Below are 20,004 nucleotides of genomic sequence, written 5' to 3' on the forward strand. Positions count from 1 at the left end.
CAGCACTAAGTGTGACAGGAGTGCAGGCCAGCGCCCTTGCCCTGGGGCCCCTTGTCCCCAGGCCCCCAAGTCAGGCCCTGTGCCCCTAGGCCCTCTTGTCCCCAGCCCCGATGCCCCCAGGCTCCCTGTGCCCCTAGACCCCTTGTCCCCAGGGCCCCATGTCCCCAGGCCCCCTTTCCCCCAGGCCCCCTTGTCCTTTCCCCCCAACCCCTTGTCCCCAGGCCCGCAAGGCAGGCCCCGTGCCCCTAGGCCCTCTTGTCCCCAGGCCGCTTGCCCCCAGGCCCCTCACCCAGGGAGGGGGTGGCCATGGTTGGCCCCTCTGGACTCACAAAGCCCCTTCCTGGGACCACACTGGCTTGGCTGCCCCCTCCAGCCACCCCCAACTCCCAGGCCCAGACCCCAGCAGAGCAAGAGCTTCCTCACCCCAGGATCTTCTCTGGCAGAGAGGGCTGGGGTCTTCCTGGGAGGACCACCCAGCAGAGCCTGCTCCCTTGGTCTCCCTGACTCCTGCTTCAGGACCCTGCAGTCCCAGGCTCCAAGGTCCACCTCGACTTGTGCGTAAGGGACTGCTGAAGCCCCAGACAGTACCTCACTCTCAATTCTGCTGCCTTTTGCTTTTCGGGGGCTCACACCTGCGGGATACTCTGTCTCCCTCAGAGTTGCCACCCATCTCCCCGAGCTCTGTGGCCAGCCCTGGTGAGCTGGCCCTGAGATAGCGTGTGGCAGCCCCTCAGGGGCACCATGTGGCCCAAGGTGTGCCCCCTGTGGCAGGTCCCCTGTGACACTTGCAGCCACCTCTGCAGCAAATACCACGTGGCTCAGAGATGTGCCCGAGGGACCCCACCCAGCCTGACCCCCTCATCCCTGGGGCTGGCCCCCCGGGCCCTGAGGGCTCGTTCTGCAGGTGTGAAACTGCAGAGTCCTGCCTGCCCACTTCGCTCTAGCCCGAGCTTGGCCTACAGACCCCACCCTTTCCTGCCCCCAGCCCTGCACTCCCTCCACCAGGGACCAGGGCATCCAGCCTGACTCTGGTGACCTTCGACCTTGGGCACCACCAACAGGCACTTGGGCCGGGTCCCCAGACTGCCCATGGGGCCACAGTGTAGTGGGAAGACCTGGCTGAGTGCTGTCCCCAGCCCGGCCCATCTGTGCGGCCCTCCATCCCAGAAATGTTATCCTCCCATGTGCCAGGCAAGGAGCTCCCAGACATGGGGACAGGAAGGGTGGCCCCAGGGCCGGGGTTGGGGCCTCTGGGACTTCTCTGCCACTGAGGCAGGGAGGCAAGGGCACACAGAACATGCTGGGGGAATGCTTGGTGACTGGCCGCCAGGGCCCCTCACAGGGACTTTGTGCAAATCTGGGAGAGGCACCGCTCCCTCTGGCTCCTGCAGCCCCCCAGGCCCTCGGCCCACGTGCAGGAGGCCTTGGAGATTCACAGAATCCAGGAGAATGTAGGCTCCAGGGTGGGGGCAGGTGAAGAGGTGCCTGGGAGGCTGGGGACCCTGCTGGGTGGGGAGGAGGGGGGCCTCTGAGTCACTGCTGGCTGCCAAAGCTCACTCTGCAGTTGTCGGGTCCCCCGGAGGCCCTGAGCCTGTCCTTTTAGGGAGTGGCAGCCGGAGTCTGAACTGTCCCGGGGGACTGGGCAGGAGCTTAAGACAAGCGACACGGGCAGGGAGGGCAGAGACCATCGCATCAGGCAGACCCAGGCATGGTGAGTGTGTTACATGTGCACACGTGTGTGGGCATGAGTGTGCACATATGCTTTCATGTGTATGTGCATGTATGTGCACGTGTGACTGTGTGGATGAATGTGTGTGCACATGTGCCACGTGCATGTGTATGTTTTGCCTGAGTGTGCATGCACACAAGCTGAGTTTGTGTATATGTGTGAGGGTGTGTGTGTGCTGGGGGGAAGGGAGATAAGTGCCCATGGCTGCCCCGGTGACAATCTGGGGCCGAAAGATGGGGGTCCTGGCGGGATCCCAGGAACAAGCCCACCTGCCTGCTGGCCGCCTGCACAGTCCATTTGCTCCCCGGACACTCAGAGGCCCAGTTGACTCCTGGCTAGACCACAGACCGAGCAGCGCACAGTTCAGGATGAGGCCTGGGCATTGCTCTGAAGGGCCTCTCAGGCTCCCTGTGCCCACGCCAAGCACCTGCAGCTGCCCCAGCCCGGGACACAGCCCAGGAACCCTGGAGCCCAAGTGCCTCGTCCACCCATCCTCTTCGTTAAGCCTCCCAAAACACCTGGGTGCCCCCCAAGGAGAGCCCCAGCCAGCCTGGGGGACCCTCAGCCTCGGTGTTCTCATCTCAGGCCAGAAGGAAGACCAAGAAGAAGCAAGCAGGGGCTCTTCGGGCATCTTTCAACGTCTTTTCCAACTTGGAGCAGACCCAGATCCAGGAGTTCAAGGAGGTAAGGCTCTGCCCTTGTCCCGGGAACCCTCCACCCAGACGCTCCTGCCCGAGGGGTCCCCTGGGAATCGTCACGCAAGTGACCAGAAGACCCCGCGTGAGCCTTGCCCCAGAGCCAGTAAGAGTGGGCGCCTGTCCTCACGAGGTGCGGCGGGCCAGCAGCCCCGTGACCCTGGCCTCAGTTCCAGGCGTTCACACTAATGGATCAGAACCGAGATGGCTTCATCGACAAGGAGGATGTGAAGGACACCTACGCCTCCCTGGGTAGGTGCCCCGGGCAGAACTCCGCCAGAGCCCACTGCGGAATGTCGTCCAGCCTGAGAGCCTGGCTCTGCTCCTCAGCCTTCAAGCCTGATCTGAGGTCCTGCAGGCTGTGAGGAGGTGGGCCGGGCCTCGCCCGAGGAGAAACTGCCCTCCAGTTTGATCAGGGCTGGCAGAGGACAGCACCAGGGCAAGACGGGAGTGGTGGCACAGCCCAGCATGGGCGTCCTGGAGCAGGGAGGCTGGGACCAGGGCTTGGGGGTGGGTGTGGTGATGCCCCAAGGGACACAATTGCATGGGAGATGGGACACAATTGCATGGGAGAGGCCTGCCCTCCTGCCCCCAGACACAGTAAGGAGGCCCAGGAACAGAGCTGGGCGAGGTATGGAGGCCCCTCGTGCTCCTCTGAGGAGCCGAAGGCTGGTCCTTTCCTGGGCGCAGTACAGCCTGGCCCACTGCCCTCCCCACCGACACCCCATTTATTCTGGGGTCACCTGGAGAACAACGAAGATGGGCGGTCCTGTGGGGCACCTGCCCGTGGGGACAGTGGACAAGTCAACAAGGACGGCTGGGTGACATTCCTGCCCAGTGACCCCCGCGTCTGTGACAGGCAAAATCAACATCAAGGACGATGAGCTGGATGTCATGCTCAAGGAGGCCTTGGGGCCCACAACTTCACCATGTTCCTGAACATGTTTGGGGAGAAGCTGAGCGGTGAGCGCAGGCCGGTGTGCCAACATAGTGCGTGTGTGTGTGTGTGTGTGTGTGTGTGTGTGTGTGTGTCTGTAGTTAGCTCCTAACACTTAGAAATCCAGACGTTTCAAAGAAAAATCCAAATTTTCGATCTCTTGAAAAGCCCTAGGACCTGGCATTCTGGTCCCATACCTGTGGGGCCACCTCCTGTCTCCTACTGGTGGTGGCCTCTGTCCCTCACTCGCTGAGCACTCACCCCAGCTCTGGGCCTGGCAGGACCCTGGGGACCCTGAGAATAGTCCCCCAGGGCAGGGGCTCCAGGGGCTCCGAGGTGCTCAGGAGCAGGAGGCCATTCTGGCTGAGGGCACGGCGTGCACAGAGGCAAAGCCCGGGCGGCAGGGAGCTGGCCTGGGGCCCTAAACGCCCTTGGTACGGACACCGAGGAGACCATCCTAAACGCCTTCAAGATGCTGGACCCCGACGGCAAGGGCAACGTCAACAAGGACTAGTGAGTGTGGCTGTAACACCTGGGGCATCTCCCCACGTCTGAGGGACAGCAAGCCCACCCCCAGCTTCCGGGACTTGAGCAGTCACCCCCAGATCCTGAAGTCCCTCAGGGTAACCAAGGGCAAAACCAGTCCTGCCCACGCACAGCCCGGCTCCCAGTGACCTGGGTGGTGACTGCCACTCAGACATCACTGGGACTTTAGCCCCTTTGGGGCTACTTCGACCAAGCCCTGGGAAGGGGCATATTTGCTGTGCCAGACACTTGCCTCTAATCTCCCTCAGTCTCCACCCCCCTGGGCAGAGCCCCCCAGGTATAGGGACCCCTGAGTGTGCAAGTCAGGCAAGGCTCCCTGGGCACCTGCACTGTGAGCAGCAGACGGTGTGGACTGACCGGTCACAGGCCTCCCTGGGCACCTGCGCTGTGAGCAGCAGACAGTGTGGACTGACTGACTGGTCATAGGGCTCCCTGGGCGGCCCCTCCAGCTCTTGAGAGAAGCCTAACTGGGCTCCCCGCTCCTTGTCCTCAGCATCAAGCGGCTGCTGATGTCACAGGCCGACAAGATGACCGCTGAAGAGGTTTGGCCCTCTCGGCCCCCACCCACTGCCTTTGCTCTCCCAGAGCCCTCCGTGAAGGACATGCATGGCCCTCAGGTGAGGGGGACGCCAAGTGGCTGAGCCCCAGCCCACCCCTTGCCCTGCAGTGCCCCCCTCTCCTCCCCAAGCACAGAAACAAGGCTGGAGCCGGCTGGAGTTCAGGGCCTGTAATTCACTTGCCAGCTGCCACCTTGGGGACCCTTTTGCTCCCTCCCTCTTGCCTGGGCCTGACTCCCCCATCAAACCTGCTCATAGGTCAACCAGATGTTCCAGTTTGCGACCGTGGATGCTATGGGCAGCCTGGACTACAAGGCACTGAGCTACGTGATCACCCACGGGGAGGAGAAGGAGTGAGGGGTGTCCCCCGCCCCCACCTGGGCTGCGGCCAGTTCAATAAACATGAACCCACAAACCTGCCTGCGAGTATCTGTGGGGGGAGGAGGAGGTGTCCACCTGGGAGTGGGAGGGTCTGCAGGGTGAGTGTCTGCCTCTGGGGCCCTCCATCTGCTTCACCCTCCCAGCCCAGCCTGGCCCCACCTGCCCCCCACACCTGTCCTAGCACCCAGGCTGGGGGTCTGGTCACTCAGTGGTCAGCAGAGGTTGAGAGACGCTCTGGGATGGGCTCCTTCAAGGAAGGCCTTCCTCCACCTGTCCACTCCAGACTCATCCATGCTGGGGGCCCTCAGGACCCTCAACCCATCCAGCTCCCCCTCAGCCCATGCCCCTCATACCCCCCCATACACTGCCCCTGCACTTGCCACCCTGGGTCTGGCCTGACCACTGGGGCATCCTGCCTGGTCAGTGGCTGCTTGTCCACACAGCAGCAGCTCTTCTTGCTACAGCCATAAGGTCCTCCTGGGCCACTCTGCCATGCCATGGGTGTGCCGAGGACCCCAAGTCCTTGTGGCATCTGCAGGATGCTGACACCCTGTCCCAGGCTCAGCCATGCTGGCACAGCCGAGATGACCAGGGCCGGCCTCTCCCGGCCTCCCCTTCACGTCCCCAGGCGTCTTCTCGACAGACCAACTGCTCCCTTGGCCTCTGGACCTCTGCTGGATCTCTTGTGACTTCTCTGCAAATCCTGGGGGTTCTGGGGGCTCGGGGCTCCCAGGAGGAGGAAGGCAGGGTCAGGAGAGCAGGCTCTAGGAATGAGCTGCCCCTGAGCTTCCTGCAGCATCTGTGCTGGGGGTCATGGGGTCCCAACGCAGAGCCTCAGGCATGGCTGCCAGGTGGGGTGTGTGGTCCTCGACTGCCGGGCACACGTCCTCCTGGATGGAGGGGCTAGCGCTGGCCTCGGCCTCCAGGCGCCGGTACGGGGTATGGAAGAAGAACACCAAAAAGCAGGTGAAGAGGGTGCACAGACCAGCCATCAGCAGCACGGACACTGGGGAGAAACAGCCCAGTTCTGCCCCGAGGCTCGCCCAAGAACCAGAACTCCCCGTACAGGACCCGGGGTGGCCACAGACCCCACTAACCACAACTACAGAGTGACCCCGGAAACAGATCCCAGCCCAGCCCCAACAGGCCCCAAGGGCATGTTCACAGACCCAGCTATGAACTCCAAGGTCACTGCACCGGGTCTCGGGTCGTGGGCGTGCAGCACCACCTCTCTGGTGGCCATCCCCACTCGCGATTCCCCCTCTGTCTCTCCTTCTCTGTCTCTCTCTGGTCTCTGTGTCTCTGTCTCCTTCTGTCTCTCTCTCTCTCTCTTTGTCTCTCTGTGTCTCTGTATCTCTGTGGCTCTCTGTCTCTCTCTCTCTCATTCTCTCTGTCTCTCTCTGTCTCTCTGTGTCTGTCTCTCTCCGTGTCTCTGTCTTTCTCTGTCTCTCTTGTCTCTCTCTCTCTATCTCTGTCTCTCTCTCTCTCTGTGTCCCTGTGTCTCTGTCTCTCTTTGTCTCTCCTTCTATCTCTCTCTCTCTCTGTCTCTCCTTCTGTCTCTCTCGCTCTCTCTCTCTTTCTCTGATCTCATTTTAAAACGACTCACACAGGGGGTTTAGAGGCTGGCTTTTGTCAAGGCCTCAGGGCTGCTCCCTCCATGCTGAGCCCAGGGGCTCTGGCTGTCGACCTCTGACTCCATCCTGCCCTTGCCCCATGGGTGCCCTGCACCTGCCCATCAAGGTGAGCAAAAGGCACCAAGAAAAAAGGGCCCGTGGAGGGGAGGTTCCCAGAGCTGGAGCCAGGGTCAGGGGGCAGCCAGGCCCTGACCTCCTCGCCAGTGCTCTCGAGGGTTCCCGCGGTCCGGGCACTCACCCTTCCAGTCCAGTGGGCCCTGGCCATCCTGGCAGGTGGAGAAGGACGGCTCTGCACGACGCACGGTCAGGGCTGTCAGCAGCACCATGATGAGCACACCCTCGGCCTGCCTGGACAGCCACGAGGCCCTCAGCCCTGCCCTGGGCACTTCTTACCGCCCACAGGGCCAGCGGTCATTCTGAGGACAGTGCACTGCTCCGGTCAGGGCAGGCCCCAGCGGCCAGGCCAAGCCTTCATGAGTGCTCAGAACATGTTGGCCCCTGACAGAGCAGCCCACACAGAGTCACTCACTGTGTGGCCTGGGGTGGGCGAGGGGAGGGTCTCTGGGGTCCCCAGGGAAGTGGCAGGGGGACAGACACTCACCCCAGCACGAAGATCAGGCCCGCGGCCGCACCCTCACCCACTGGGAAGGAACACTCGACCGCCAGCTCCATCGCTACGGGTGCCACAGAGAAGCCAAAGAGCCCAAACAGTGAGCAGATGACAGCCAGAGCAACAGTCTGTCCCTGAAGTTGGGACACCTGGGAGCAGCAAGCCACACAGAGGGATGGGGCAGCAGTCAGACATGCTGCAGCCTGGACCACCAGACCCAGCCAGGCCTGCACCAGCACCCCATCTCAGCAGCACTTGGAGTTGGGGGACCAGGGAGCCCATCCCACCCGGAGACCAACCCAGCAGGCAGGGCCGGGGCCTAAGACGATCTAGATGTCTGTTCCGGCTGAGCTGCCAGCTGCCTGGCCCCAGGGCACCACACTCCTACCCCTGCAGGGTGGTCTCGGCTTGAGGGGACTCTCACCAAGGCAAAGGCCACACTGACCATGGAGGTCAGACAGAGGCCGATCTTGAGGGCTCCAGTGAAATGCTTGGTCCGGTCCACGTACAGGCTGAGAACCAGTGCCCCCAGCACCCCAAATTCGATGAAGAGAGACTCACAGAAGCCCGCAAATTCCTGGAGGAGGAGAGGAGGCCGGGGGCACCTGGTCATCAGGGGATAGTGCCACCAGGGCCCCAGGAGGAGGCGCTCATCTTTAGGATGTACGCCGTCACCAGAGAGCCCACACAGGGTCACTGAGCAGCACCTGAGTCCCAGGCAGGACGACTCAGGAAGCTCGGCTGCACCGCTGGCTGTGTATAGAGCCAGGGGGTTGTAGCATGTCTTCCCCTGGAGGTGCCCCTTCCCTGTGTCACCTCCACCCCAGGAACTCAACAACTTGTAAAGGGAAAGGCCTGGTTGCTACAGACACCCCTCAGTGCCCATGTGCCCCTGAAGAACTGGGAACATGCCAGCCCGAACCCCACACCCAGGGCTGATGCCAGACAGCAGAGGGCACGGCCCGAGACGCTTAGAGCAGAGCAAGGCCCTCTCCTCTGCATCTCCAAACATCAGACGAGGACCCTTCCCCAGACACCCACAAGATGGGAGCCGCCCTGGGTGGGTCATTGGGAAAGACCATGACAAACAGCACAAAAAGTCCTGGTACCACTGGGCACCACCCCCTCCCCAGGCCACCACCCCACAGTCTGCAGACCAAGTTTGGCATCTGACACGACTGTTCACACAGCGGCTCAATGCTGCCCACAACAACAGGAGGTCACCCCGTCTAGCTGTGGAACCGCAGCACCTGGGGAGGTCCTGGGCCACTCCATGGCCACAGGCGGGAGAGAGGGGGAGGCAGACAGCCTGCGGGGTGGGGCCCAGGGCAGGGCCAGCACTCACATTGGAGTAGCCCTTCACACAGAGGACCTGTTCCAGAAGGGCTGAGAAGCTGGAGAAGACGCCGATGCCACCCCCGAAGCACACAGCCAGGATGACGTAGGCCTTGTTCCGCACAAGCTGCAGGGGAAGGGGCCGCTCAGCCCAGGAGCCCCAGCAGGACACCCAAGGGCTCCTAGAGGGCCTGTCCTGCCCCTTATCCTCCTCGGTCCCCAGATCCACCCCAGCTCTGGGATCCCACAGTACCGACCAGCTTCAGCCCATCCAGGAACTTCTCCGAGGTGGAGCAGGCAGCCCCAGCAGAAGGCGGGGTGGGGGGCACGCTCTCCCAGAGGCACGCAGTGGCCAGCAGGCAGGCGAGGCCAGCAGGGATGATGTAGATGCCCAGCTGGGGAGTGGGTATACATTACTGGACACGTGTGTGTGTGTGCACATGCACAGGCCCTGGTGGACACACGCACACATGCACAGGCACCACACGCTGCTCTGGGCTCCAGGTGGCACACTGCCTCCCTGGCTGGCCGCCCCAACTCTCCATCCCCAGGAGTACGTTGGTGAGCCCCAGGGCCTATGATGGGCCTGCTCTGCTTTGCTTCATTTGGAACCCCAGCTTTCAAAACATTGCCCAAGGATGACTTCCACACACAGTGACACAGTGACAGTGACACAGGGACAGCCATAGCCCGACCCTCCCCCAGACTCACTCATCCAACTGCCAACAGGACCTCACTTCCCGCCTCCGTGAATGACCCCAACACTCACCCAGCTGCACAGCTGGAAGCCCCTTGTCCCTCAGTGCACCTCCAGACCCTCAGTTCAAGCCTGCCCCTGCTCTCCCACCTGACCAGAGCCCCCAGCCCTCCCCCAGACACTCCAGCCACACCCCTCGTCTCTAGGTTGTTCTGGACCACAGCCCCAGCCCTCCCCCAGACACTCTGGCCACATCCTTCGTCTCCGGGTTGTTCTGGACCAGACTGAATCACTCGCCTACTTAGACACCGTGGGTCTTCCATTGCGCCAAAGGCAACCACGTGCTGCACCACCTGCCACCTGGGATGACCCTCCCCTCCTCCTCCCCTTACTCAGTGGACACACTGGCCTCTGGCTGCAGCTCCCACCTCTTGACCTCAAGTCCACCCTAGGGCCTTTCTCTGCTGGTCCCTGGTCTCCCTCCCCACAAACGCCTCCTCCTGCTCCAGCCAGCCTCTCACCTCAAGGGAGGCCTCTCCCCACGAGGGAAAGTGCCCGACAGCCTGGTCCCCAGAGCCGCGCTTGACACTGAGAAGTGCCCAGTACTTGCACACACGGAGAAATCCCACATGCACCGAATGTACTCACCCATGTGGCCACAGGGAGGGGCAGGTGCACACTCTGACTTGTGTGAACACATTCATGCACGTGCAAGCCCACCATACATGCACACACGTGCACACAGACACGTGCACACATCACACAAACACACGTGCATATACCACACATAAACATACACACACACACGCACATGCACCCACATGTGTGGGTGTGCCTCATGAGCTCCCTCACCATTAAGGGGATATCCTCCTCCTTCTTCACCAGGGCGGGTGACAGCAGGTTGGCCACCAGGATGCCCAGGGGGTTTGCTGGATGGACAGATGGAGACGCGTCAGCTCAGTTGTGGCCAGGCCTGGTCCCCAGCCCACAGGTGGAGCCCTCTGCCCTCTGAGAGCTAAGAGTGCAGAGATGCTGGGACCCATGCACTAAGCCGGAGCTGACCATCAGTGCAACTCACACATGGTGCCGATCATGTTGGCTGTGGCTCGCTGGTGCTCGGGGAACCACAAGGCAGCCAGCTTGGCTGGAGAGAAGATGACCAGGGTCTGGGCCAGGGCACAGAGGCTCTGCCCACCCATGAGGAAGGCAAATGGGTCCTGGGTCCCGATGTCCATGCAGTACAGGCTGCGGATCACACTCCCAGCAAAGTTCAGCCATGCACACAGGATGGTCTGCAGGGATGGGGTCAGGAGCGCTGCCCGGCCAGCCCGGCCTCCCCTCCCAGCACCCCAACCTCCGCCCTACCACCCCAATGGCTCTGCCTGGGGACCCTGGCCTGGAGAGGAGGCGGTGGCTCTTTAGCCCACACTCGGTGACTCTGCTCCGTCCCACAGAGGGCCCTGGTGTGGAGTCTGACTCACCGCCCAGCGGAGCCCGACAAAGTCCAGAACCCAAATGGCCACCACGCCGAATGGGATGGACACTGCAAGGTAGACCAGCGAGAGCCAGTTGATCTGCTCAGTGGAGAGGTGGAAGTACTGGACGATCCTGTCAGCCACAGGCGCGAAGCTGAGCCACAGCTGTGGGACACACACTGGCGTCAGCCCCAGGGCAGGCGCCATAGATCCCATAGCCACCTGTTGTCCCGGGCGTGGCAAGCCAGCCTGAGGGAGAGAAAGTGCCCGGCAGTCCTGTAAGGGCTGGGGTCTTCACCCAGTCACCCCCTGGGATGGCGCCCGGGGGTCAGGGTGCCCAGGCTGCGGACCAGCGCTGTCTTTGTAGGCCTGGTGCTGGGGGCAGTTGGAGGCCAACAGCCTGGTGCGAGCATGCCAGACAGCGAGCTCCACCAGGGCTGACCGTCCAAGGAGGGCTGTCAGCAGGAGGTGGACGTCCGCCGTGCCGGGGGGCACTGTGTGGCAGGGGCCTAGACTGGACATGGAGCACGGGGGCAGGAAGGGGGGCCGGGGTGAGGGCAGCCAGCAGCCCTGGCCCCCAGTCCCACGGACGTGTAGTTTGCCCAGGTGGGCCAGGCAGAAGAGCATGTTTGGGGGGACACTCAGTAGACACTCAGTGCCTGTGGTGGACGCTCAGGTGGACAAGGGCAGGAGGCAGGGTGGGCCCAGAGCTGTGGAGGGGCCGAGTGCAAGGGACAGCAAAAGGGCAGCTTTCATGGGGCAGGGGGGCAGGAGGGGACTCAAAAGGCACCTCCAGCCTGTCTGCAAACTCAGTGCCTGAGTCCCAGGGGAAGCCCCTGGACCATGTGCCGGCCCTGCCGTGGCCAGCCCAACCCCCGACGGGAGACCAGGCGTTTGGAAGGTGAGACCCTCCCCAAAGCAGGTGGCGTTTCCCAGCCACAGGCACGGTCAGTACTGGGACTCAACCCCGCAGCAAACAGCGAGTGCAGCCGGGTCAGGGGGAAGGCTTCCTGGAGGAGGTGAGACACTGCCTCATCCCTGAAAGACGGGCGGGCCAAGAGGACAGGAGGCACTTGCCAAGGTTTACCGCAGGAGGAGGCAGGGGAGGGCCGGGCATAAAGGCGAGGGTGTCACAAATCACAGCACAGGATCACTCCAGGGCTGAGACGACCCACACCACACCCTCCCTGGTGGAGGCAGTGAGATCCAGCCTTCCTGACCCAACAGAGCTCTGACCGCAGAGTCTCACATGACAGAGAGCTTGGGCAACAGCTGCCTTTTCTTCCTTTTTTTCAGGACAGAGCAGAGGACAGATCTCCCAGTTCAGAAAGAGCCCCCACACAGGTCCAGCTGCTTCCTGCGTGGCCCAATCCAGCAGAGAGAAAGTGTGGGGTCTGTTTCCCAAATCTGCCCTTCTGCCCGCCTCGCCCATCCTCGTTCCTCCTCAGAGCTTGTGGCCGGGAAGCAAGGAGACGACAATCTGTCCCTAGGACACAAGAATCCCCTTTGACCTGCTCCCAGCCCTGCCAGGTGCCCCTCACATCCCTTTGAGTGTGCTGGCAGCCACCCCACATGCTGGCTCTCACCCAGACCACTGGGATGTCTCCCTGAGCCACTCTGGGGCTGCACAGACCTCACTCTGAGCACTGCTCCACCTGCCCGTCATGCTGCCCTCTTAGAACCTGGGAGCCCTGGTCACCTGGCTGCAGACAGAGCCAGTGAGCAGCTCAGTGAACTTGGCAGAGGTAAGCCTGATGGTCAGTGCTCACTGCAGTGACCAAGGCAGGGGTCACAACAATTCCTGGTGAGATTCTTATTTGCTCCACAATGACTTCTGGATAAAAAGGGAGGGCAGCACGACACTGCCTCAGTGTCCAAGAAACTTCTCAAGTCCATTCGTGGCACGTGTCCACTCTAGGACCTATCAAAGCAGCTCCAGAGGCCGAGGGAGACCCCTGCCCTGCATCCTCAGACCACTGCAATCAAAGCCAGTTCCAGCTTCCCAGTGTCCAGACACAGGGGCCTGGGGCCCAGCCACAGTGGTTAGTCCCGCGGAGAACAGAGATCTCCGGAGTCCCGGCAGACCCCAGGCCCCGGCCATGGATGCTGTCTGTCCTGGCACAGGGCTGGATCTCCACATCCGTCCACGGAGGAAAGGAGAAAAAGGCCCCAAGAAGTTTGGAATGACGTCGAAGAGTGGCTGCTGCCTGAGAACCCCCCCAAGGCTGTCCGCCTGGACTGTCCATGCCTGCCCACCCCATCCCTCCTCCTTGATTGTCCCGCGGCCGCTCAGTGCCTCCCTGAGCTGTGAGTCCTGCTGCCAACTGTGGCTTGGCATTACACGACTACATGGCGGCCAGATGCTGCCCAACCAGTCCCTGGGGTTCTGTGGGAGGCCGGGTCATCACACACAGGTTCCTTCAGGCACATTTGGGAGGCAGAGGTGGCAGCACCAGGGAGGTGAGACGCGGGTGGTCCAGTGGAGCCCCGTGTGGGGCAGCACGGCAGCCTGGTCCCGTGAGCAGGCAGCCACGCCAGGATCAGGTATGGGAAGGGTGACTCCAAGCCCTCCCTCTGTTCAAGTGCATGTGGTTGCCTGTCCAAGGGACATGGGGGTGGCCCAGCCTGGGGCTGGAGGATGGAGAAAAGTTCACCCGCTGAGCCCACCTGTATCTGATGGGATGGGGAGAGAGGAGCCCAAGCCTCCGGGCAGAGCAACTGCAGGCTCAGGGCTGAGCCTGGGGGAGAAGCAGGTTGGGGCCACTGGGCCTCGGTAACTGGCAGACCTGGTTCTCACCGGCTGATCCCCTGATCTCAGAGGTTGTGATGACGAACATGGCTAAGTCCCTGCCAACAGTGGGGACAGTTCTAGAACAGGTAACAGGTCACTGTGGACCCCAGCTGGTGAGCTATGGAGAGACTGGGGGGCAGATAAGGAAGGCCTCCTGTGAGGGACCTCAAAACTGAGTCAGGAGGCCGGCCCGGTGGCGTAGTGGTTAAGTTTGTGTGCTCCACTTCGGTGGCCCAGGGTTCACAGATTCAGATCCCAGGCACAGACCTGCACTGCTCATCACACCATGCTGTGGCGGCATCCCACACACAAAATAGAGGAAGATTGGCACAGATGTTAGCTCAGGGACAATCTTCCTCAAGCAAAAAGAGGAAGGTTGGCAACAGATGTTAGCTCAGGGACAATCTTCCTCACCAAAACAAAATAAAACAAAAAAAACCTGAGTCAGAAACCCAGGAGGGTGTCCTGAGCACAGGTAAGTAGGCAGATCAGACCCTGACCTGACCTGCCCTGAGGGGTTGGGGCTGGAGCAGAAGGGCAGGAGCCAGACTATGAAGGCCTATGCCAGGCGGAGTGGGGGACCACTGGAGGACCTCTTGTCAGCTGTGCAGTGACTTCTAGCCCGTCCCGGCGCAGCAGAGGGACCCTTTCAAAACCACCGTAGGTCTCAGGACCTGGGCTCAGCCACGAGGACAGACACCTGCCCCTTTTCTCCCTGCGCAGTCACAGCCAACAGAAGGGGCTCTCCTTCCCGGCGCCTCCACATCCGCGTGGTTGCAGGACCCGCTGGCTCAGGTCGCCGACTCCCCCGCCCAGCCCCGTGGTCCCAATGTCCGGTCGGTGGTCGGTCGGAGTCCCCGCAGACCCGAGCCCTGGAGCAGACAGGCGCCCTGGGCGCACCGGGGCCCCGGAGGGTGAGAGGAGCGCGCAGATCCTGGCGGGAGGCGGGTCCGGGGCTCCGACTGGGTCGGGGCCTCGGCCGTGCCCTGCACCCCCCACCCCGCCCCGAACCAGCCCTCGCCCGCGTACCGTGGCGTTGGAGCAGCTGAGCAGGCTGAGTACCAGCAGGAAGACCCAGCGGCGCGCATAGACACGGTGGCCCCGCAGCGCGCCCAAGATCGGGGTCTCGGCCGCCCCGGGCCTGTCCCCCGCCGGCCCTGACATCGCCGCGCTGGGTTCGCCGGCTGCAGGAGCGCAGCGCCGACGCCGGGTCCGCCCTCGAGTGGGGCCAGGCGCGCCGGGCGGGGCGGGCGGAGTCAGTCTCCGCCCCGAGGGACGGAGTCACCGCACCGCCAGGTGCGAAAAGGACAGGTCGTGAAGTTGGACCCTCCCCCTCTGACCAGGATGGAAGTCTCCGACACAAAACCAGAGACAGAGTCCCCTCGCAGGGGCAAAGCCGGGTCACTGCCTCTTTGTGGGGTGGACACGCCCACGCGAGTAGGGGCAGGAGAGGGCGCCAAGAAGTCACTCTGCCCAGCGGAAAGTCCGGGTCTTTGGGAAGGTCCCCTTCGCCCACCCCCCTCCCCCAATTCCTGATGTCCCAACAAGTCACAGAGAGGGTTAGTAGGAGGCCAGCCTGGGAGCAGAGGCTGGGGTCAGTTTGCCAAGAGCCTCCGATCCACACTAGTCATTAGACTCGGCCTTGAAGGGAAGCAGGAAGTGGGGAGCAGGCAGAGGTGGTGCTGGCGGAGGAGGAAGCGCCAGGCCAGTCCAGCCTGACCTTCTGCTCAGGTAAAGGGTGGCGCCAGAGCGCTGAACCTTGGGTGGGCCAGGGGACAGACAGCCTCCCCACTGGGTTATTATCTGCCAGTTGAGAAAACAGCTGGGGCAGAGCGAGGAAACACAGGTTTCTGTTTGTTTCAGATGGAGAGACCTGTGTGCTGGAAGGCAGAGAAGAGTGGTAGCGTCAGTCTCTCTCTCTCCGCGGAGAACACCCTAGGGCAGGCAGTCTCCTCTCCAGCTTCCTCCCCACCCAGCAGGCCACCTCGGATAGCCCCTCCCCAGTACTCCCCCAGTACTGCTCTTCCCGAGGTCACTTGTGGTCTCCCCTGGGCTAACGTAAATGGACAGGATGCTAGGCCTTGCACCCGTGCTCCTCTCCACATCTCTGACCCTCCCTCATGGCTGTGTGGGCGGCTCCCCCTTTCTAGGGCTCTTAGGCAGCTCAGCAAGGTTGCGGGATGCAAGAGCCACAGATGCAATCTGTCTCATTTCTATATGCCAACGCACACGTGGAAACCAGAATTAAAGATACACCACCATTCACAATTACTTCAGAGAAAATTAAATATTTGGGTATAAACTCAGCAAAATGTACTCAGGACTTGTACGCTAGAAATTAAGCAACAGTAATGAAAGAAATCAACGAAGACCTTAAACAATGGAGGGACAGACTGAATTCATGGATAGGGAGACTCAGCATAGTGAAGAGGTCAGTTTTCCCCAGATTGATCTATAGGTCTAACATAGTTCCTATCAAAAAAGTTTTTGTAGACATAGACTGGGAGAAAATATTTGCAAACCACGTATCCAACGAAGGACTCGTTTCCAGAATATGTAAAGAGGCTTCAGAACTCAACAGTAAAAAACAACAACAACAAAAGTCCAGTTAGAAAATGATCAAAAGACATGAAGAGACATCTCACTGAAGAGGATGCACAGATGGGAACAGAGCAACGGCTAGCACCACGAGCCATTAGCAAAATGCAAGTTAAAGTGACAATGAGATGACACTACGCACCTTTCGGAATGGCCGAACTACAAAATAACGACATCAAATGCTGGCAAGGCTGTGGACAACTCGGTCACTCATACATTGCTGACAAGCATATAAAATGTTACAGCCAGTATGAAAAGCAGGTTGGCAGTTTCTTATAAAACTAATATGCAATTATCATATGACCCTAAAAACTTGTGTTCACACAAAAATCAGTACCCAGATGTTCATAGCAGCCATATTTGTGATAGTCAAAAACTGGAAACAACCCAGATGTCTTTTAGTGGATGGATGGTTAAGCAAACTGCGGTGTATCTACACCATGGAATGGTGTTCGGTGGGAGTGGACATACCCTCAGCAGCCTGGGTGAATCTCAGCATAATTATGCCAAGTGGGGAAAAAAAAGCCAAGCTCAAAAGGTTACATACTGTGTGATTCCATTTGTATAACAGTTTTGAAAAGATAAAATTTTAGAAGTGGAGAACAGATTAGTGGTTTCAGGGATTGGGGGAGCGGGAGAGAGGTGGTATAACAGGAAGACAGCAGAGATCCTCATGGTGATGGAAATGTTCTGTACTTTGCTGCGGTGGATACACAAATCTACACATGGGATACAGTCAAGCTAAGTACACACACACAAGTGAAGCTGGAGAATTCTGAATAAGATTTCTTATTCTTGTGGGTTGTATCAAGGTCAGTCTCATGGCTGTGATACCGTATGTTTGCGTTTTGCAAGATGTTATCTATGGAGGAAACTGGGTAAAGTATACAAGGAATCTCTGTATTATTCCTTACAACTGCATCTGAATCTACAATTATCTCAAAATAAGAAGTTTAGTTTTAAAAACTCATGTAATGTGCAAAGCGCGTTCATTTGGAAACAATGACTTTTTCCTCTCACATTTAATGAGATGGTTTTATTTCATTCTGGACAAGTATCTTCAACATAAGCATCTAAGCTGTTCAGCTTTTGGATCCAGGTGTAACCCCACCCACAGAAGTGGTCATTCTGAGCCCAGAATCCATCTGCACACCTTGGGGACTCTCACACCTTGAAGACAAGATCTCTTCACAAAAACCACCTAGTGTCCTGCTTTTGAAAATTATCTTTAAAGGCTTGTTTAAAATAACAATCAACACACAATTATAACTAAATCTGTGTTTCAATTTCTTTATCTCCTTTTTTCTTAACCAATTATAGACTCCTATCAGCATCCCGAAGTAGCATTAGCTGAGGCATTTTCAGGCTAATGCGTCTTCCCTAAACAGTATCTTGTCAAAAATTAAGCAACTGAGAGCCATTGCTTTGCTGAGACTGCAGCAAAGGCAACACTTTCCTTGCTGAGGATAACATCCCGGAAAAATCTTACCTTACATGATGAGGTGGTCGATGGTGGCCCCATTCTGTTTGTTTTTTACTTTGTCTTTGTCTGCTCCTCTCAAGAGAATGTCAGCTATGTCAGGGCAGGAGCCGGTCTGCCCACACCCAAATCCCTGGAGTGGGATGTGGCTGGCACATGGTTGCAGGTGAAGATAGAAGTGTGTGAGTGGGATGGGGACCTTTCCGCCTTGCGCCCCTCCATGGCAGCCTCTGCGATGCCTCTGGCCCCGCCTGCCCTGCAGGTTCTCCACAGGGTGGCCCACTTCCCCACCCATGCACACCTGGGCAGGAGGGAGCCACCTGGGCCGGTCCGATTCCAGAGGCACACCCTTCCCCTGGTGTCCACACCTTCACTCATGCCTGCTCAGAGCTGCTTCCAACACCACCCCATGGCAGGGAACTGAGTAAGCAAATCAGAATCCGGATTCTCAGGCCACCTCAAAATGGACAGTGTGACTTCATCCTTATCCATATGGGAGGCCAATCTGAGAGTCGGCCCACTGAAAACAGTTTACAAGTCTGCACTGGAACGTGAGCCTGTCTACCCAAACGCAGAACAGCTCTGGTCCCTGCGGCCTGCGCTCCAGCTGGTCCCCACCAGAAAGAAGCCCTTGGGGTCGCCTGTCCCATCCTCTCCTCTGTCTCCCTCCCACAGAGTCTGGGAAAGGCCAGCTCTGAGGGGCTCACATACACCCCAGAGTCAACAGGTACTTGGACCCAGCCTGCGGGCCCCTCCCACCTATGCCTCTGTGGTTGTTTTGTCCTAGCTGCCTAGACCCATTCAGCCTGTTAAAGAAGTGGAAAGAGCTGATTTTCTCACTTTTGTGTGTGTGTATAGTGTGAGATGGGCACATTTTTGTACATGCACAGTGTGAGGCAGTGTCATGTGTGTGTGTGACAGAGAGAGATGGGTATCTGATGCTGTTGTGCATAGCCTGATGTTCATCTACTTTGTGTGTGTCTGGTATGAGATAGTATCATGTGTCTGTCCATGGTGTGTTACAGGCAGCTGTATTGTTTTTTGGTATGTGTGGTATGAGATGAGTCTCTGTCTTTTGTGTATAATATGGAATGAAATGATTATTTAATTTTTCTGTCTGAATGGGAAAAAATGGGCATCTACTTCTTTGATGCATAGTGTGCAAAGGGTATCCACTTTGTGTGTGTGTGGTGTGAAATGAGTGTGTGTTAAATCAGAAACAGTGAAGGCTTTGAGATTTTGTTCTACTTGCAAGCTGACAAGGCAGCCTAGCACAGTCTCACACATATGTGTCTGCAGGAAGCACAGGCCCCCAGTCAGAGGCAAAGAGCATTTGCTACTCGCAGCCGCCTCGATGCACTGCGTTGGCTCCTCCAGTTCCATCTTCACGGGCATGCAGGTGGCACTGCACAGGCGGCCGGGTGCATTTCAGAAGAACTCTGAAATTAGGAATTTCAGGCACCACACACACAGCACTGCTGGGACTTTCCCATCCTGCCTTCCAGAAAGAGAAACCTTCTCTTTACTCTGGAACGTAAGCAGATCTTTGTCTCCTGTCAAATCTGCCCGGCAGGCAGTCCTTCACCATCCTTCAGTGCTTACCCACCTTCTTGCTCCACTGCTGCCCCCGCGAGCCTCCAGGCCGCCATCTGCACGCTGACACTCGTTCCTTCGCTGATGCGCCTGCTTCTCTGGACCCAGTTCTGCTCCAGGTGCTGGGAGTGCAGCTCTGAAGAAAAGTGGCAGAGACGTGCCCGACTTTCAGGACAGCCTGATTTCTGGGGCGGAGAAACGGACAACGAAGAGTGAGGGAGTAAAACGGTCTGTACCACGCCTGATGGTGGTGAACTCGGTGGAAAAAGAGCAGAGAAGGGTGGCAGTGCATGTGATTGCAATTTTTAAAGTTTTTATTATGGAACATTTGAACAAATACAAACGGACAGTGACTTATGTAATAAATACACGGGAATACGTCACTCAGGTCCCATAACGATCGACTCATGGCCGGTCTTGTTTCCTCTAGATTCCTCCCCACCTCAACTCCTCCAAATTATTCTGAAAAAATCTCAGACAGCACATCATTTCACCCATAGATATTTTAGTATCTATCTCTAAAAGATAAGACTGAAACAGACACAACCACAATTCCATCCCCACACCCTGAGAAGGGACCCTGACTGTTCAAGATCCTTGACAGCTGGCTGTGCCTGCCCGCCCTGACTGTCGCACGCCTTACTTTGCTTTGTTTAGTTTGTTTGACTCAGGATCCAAATAAAGCATTGGGCTACACTCCTTTTCCATCCATAGTTTCGCTTGATATATCTTTTTAAGTCCCTTGAAAGCTGTTTGTGGAAGAAACAGAGCCGCTTGTTCTGCTTGCGTCCCAAGCTGTCTCCGGCTGCCCTGTGGGTTGGTGGGCATGAGACGGGAGGCGGATCCATGTCTTAATCTGCAGAGCCTGAGAGAGGGATGTAGGTCAGGGGCTGTATTTGGGAGATGATCTTAGGACGCGGGAAAGAGGAGGGAGTGAGAAACAGGC

The 20,004-nt window shown here is 58.8% G+C and overlaps 2 protein-coding genes across 6 annotated transcripts; one reads left to right on the forward strand and one right to left on the reverse strand.

The window, feature by feature from the left end:
- Positions 1-1,611: 1,611 nt before the first annotated feature.
- Positions 1,612-4,821, forward strand: MYL5 (myosin light chain 5). The gene is given in 8 exon segments (XM_058546483.1): positions 1,612-1,711; positions 2,315-2,413; positions 2,601-2,676; positions 3,284-3,340; positions 3,343-3,385; positions 3,794-3,874; positions 4,401-4,449; positions 4,723-4,821. Coding segments are annotated over 8 exon segments (507 nt in total). The 5' UTR covers positions 1,612-1,708.
- SLC49A3 (solute carrier family 49 member 3) lies at positions 4,620-14,566 on the reverse strand. Of its 5 annotated transcripts, XM_058546478.1 has the most exons (10): positions 14,417-14,566; positions 10,603-10,761; positions 10,200-10,413; positions 9,974-10,050; positions 8,682-8,819; positions 8,435-8,551; positions 7,535-7,666; positions 7,081-7,238; positions 6,718-6,827; positions 4,620-5,851 (listed from the first exon to the last, which is right to left on the reverse strand). In XM_058546478.1, the coding sequence occupies exons 1-10, from the start codon at positions 14,549-14,551 to the stop codon at positions 5,610-5,612; spliced, it is 1,482 nt and encodes a 493-aa protein (XP_058402461.1). In that variant the 5' UTR covers positions 14,552-14,566; the 3' UTR covers positions 4,620-5,609. The 5 variants fall into 5 exon arrangements, with proteins under 5 accessions (XP_058402461.1, XP_058402462.1, XP_058402464.1 ...); XM_058546479.1 differs by lacking the exon at positions 7,535-7,666; XM_058546481.1 differs by lacking the exon at positions 6,718-6,827 and having other exon boundaries at positions 5,648-5,851; positions 7,514-7,666.
- Between the last annotated feature and the right edge of the window lie 5,438 nt (positions 14,567-20,004).

This window comes from Diceros bicornis, chromosome 8, assembly GCF_020826845.1.
Source record: "Diceros bicornis minor isolate mBicDic1 chromosome 8, mDicBic1.mat.cur, whole genome shotgun sequence".
In the NCBI taxonomy this organism is placed as follows: domain Eukaryota; kingdom Metazoa; phylum Chordata; class Mammalia; order Perissodactyla; family Rhinocerotidae; genus Diceros; species Diceros bicornis.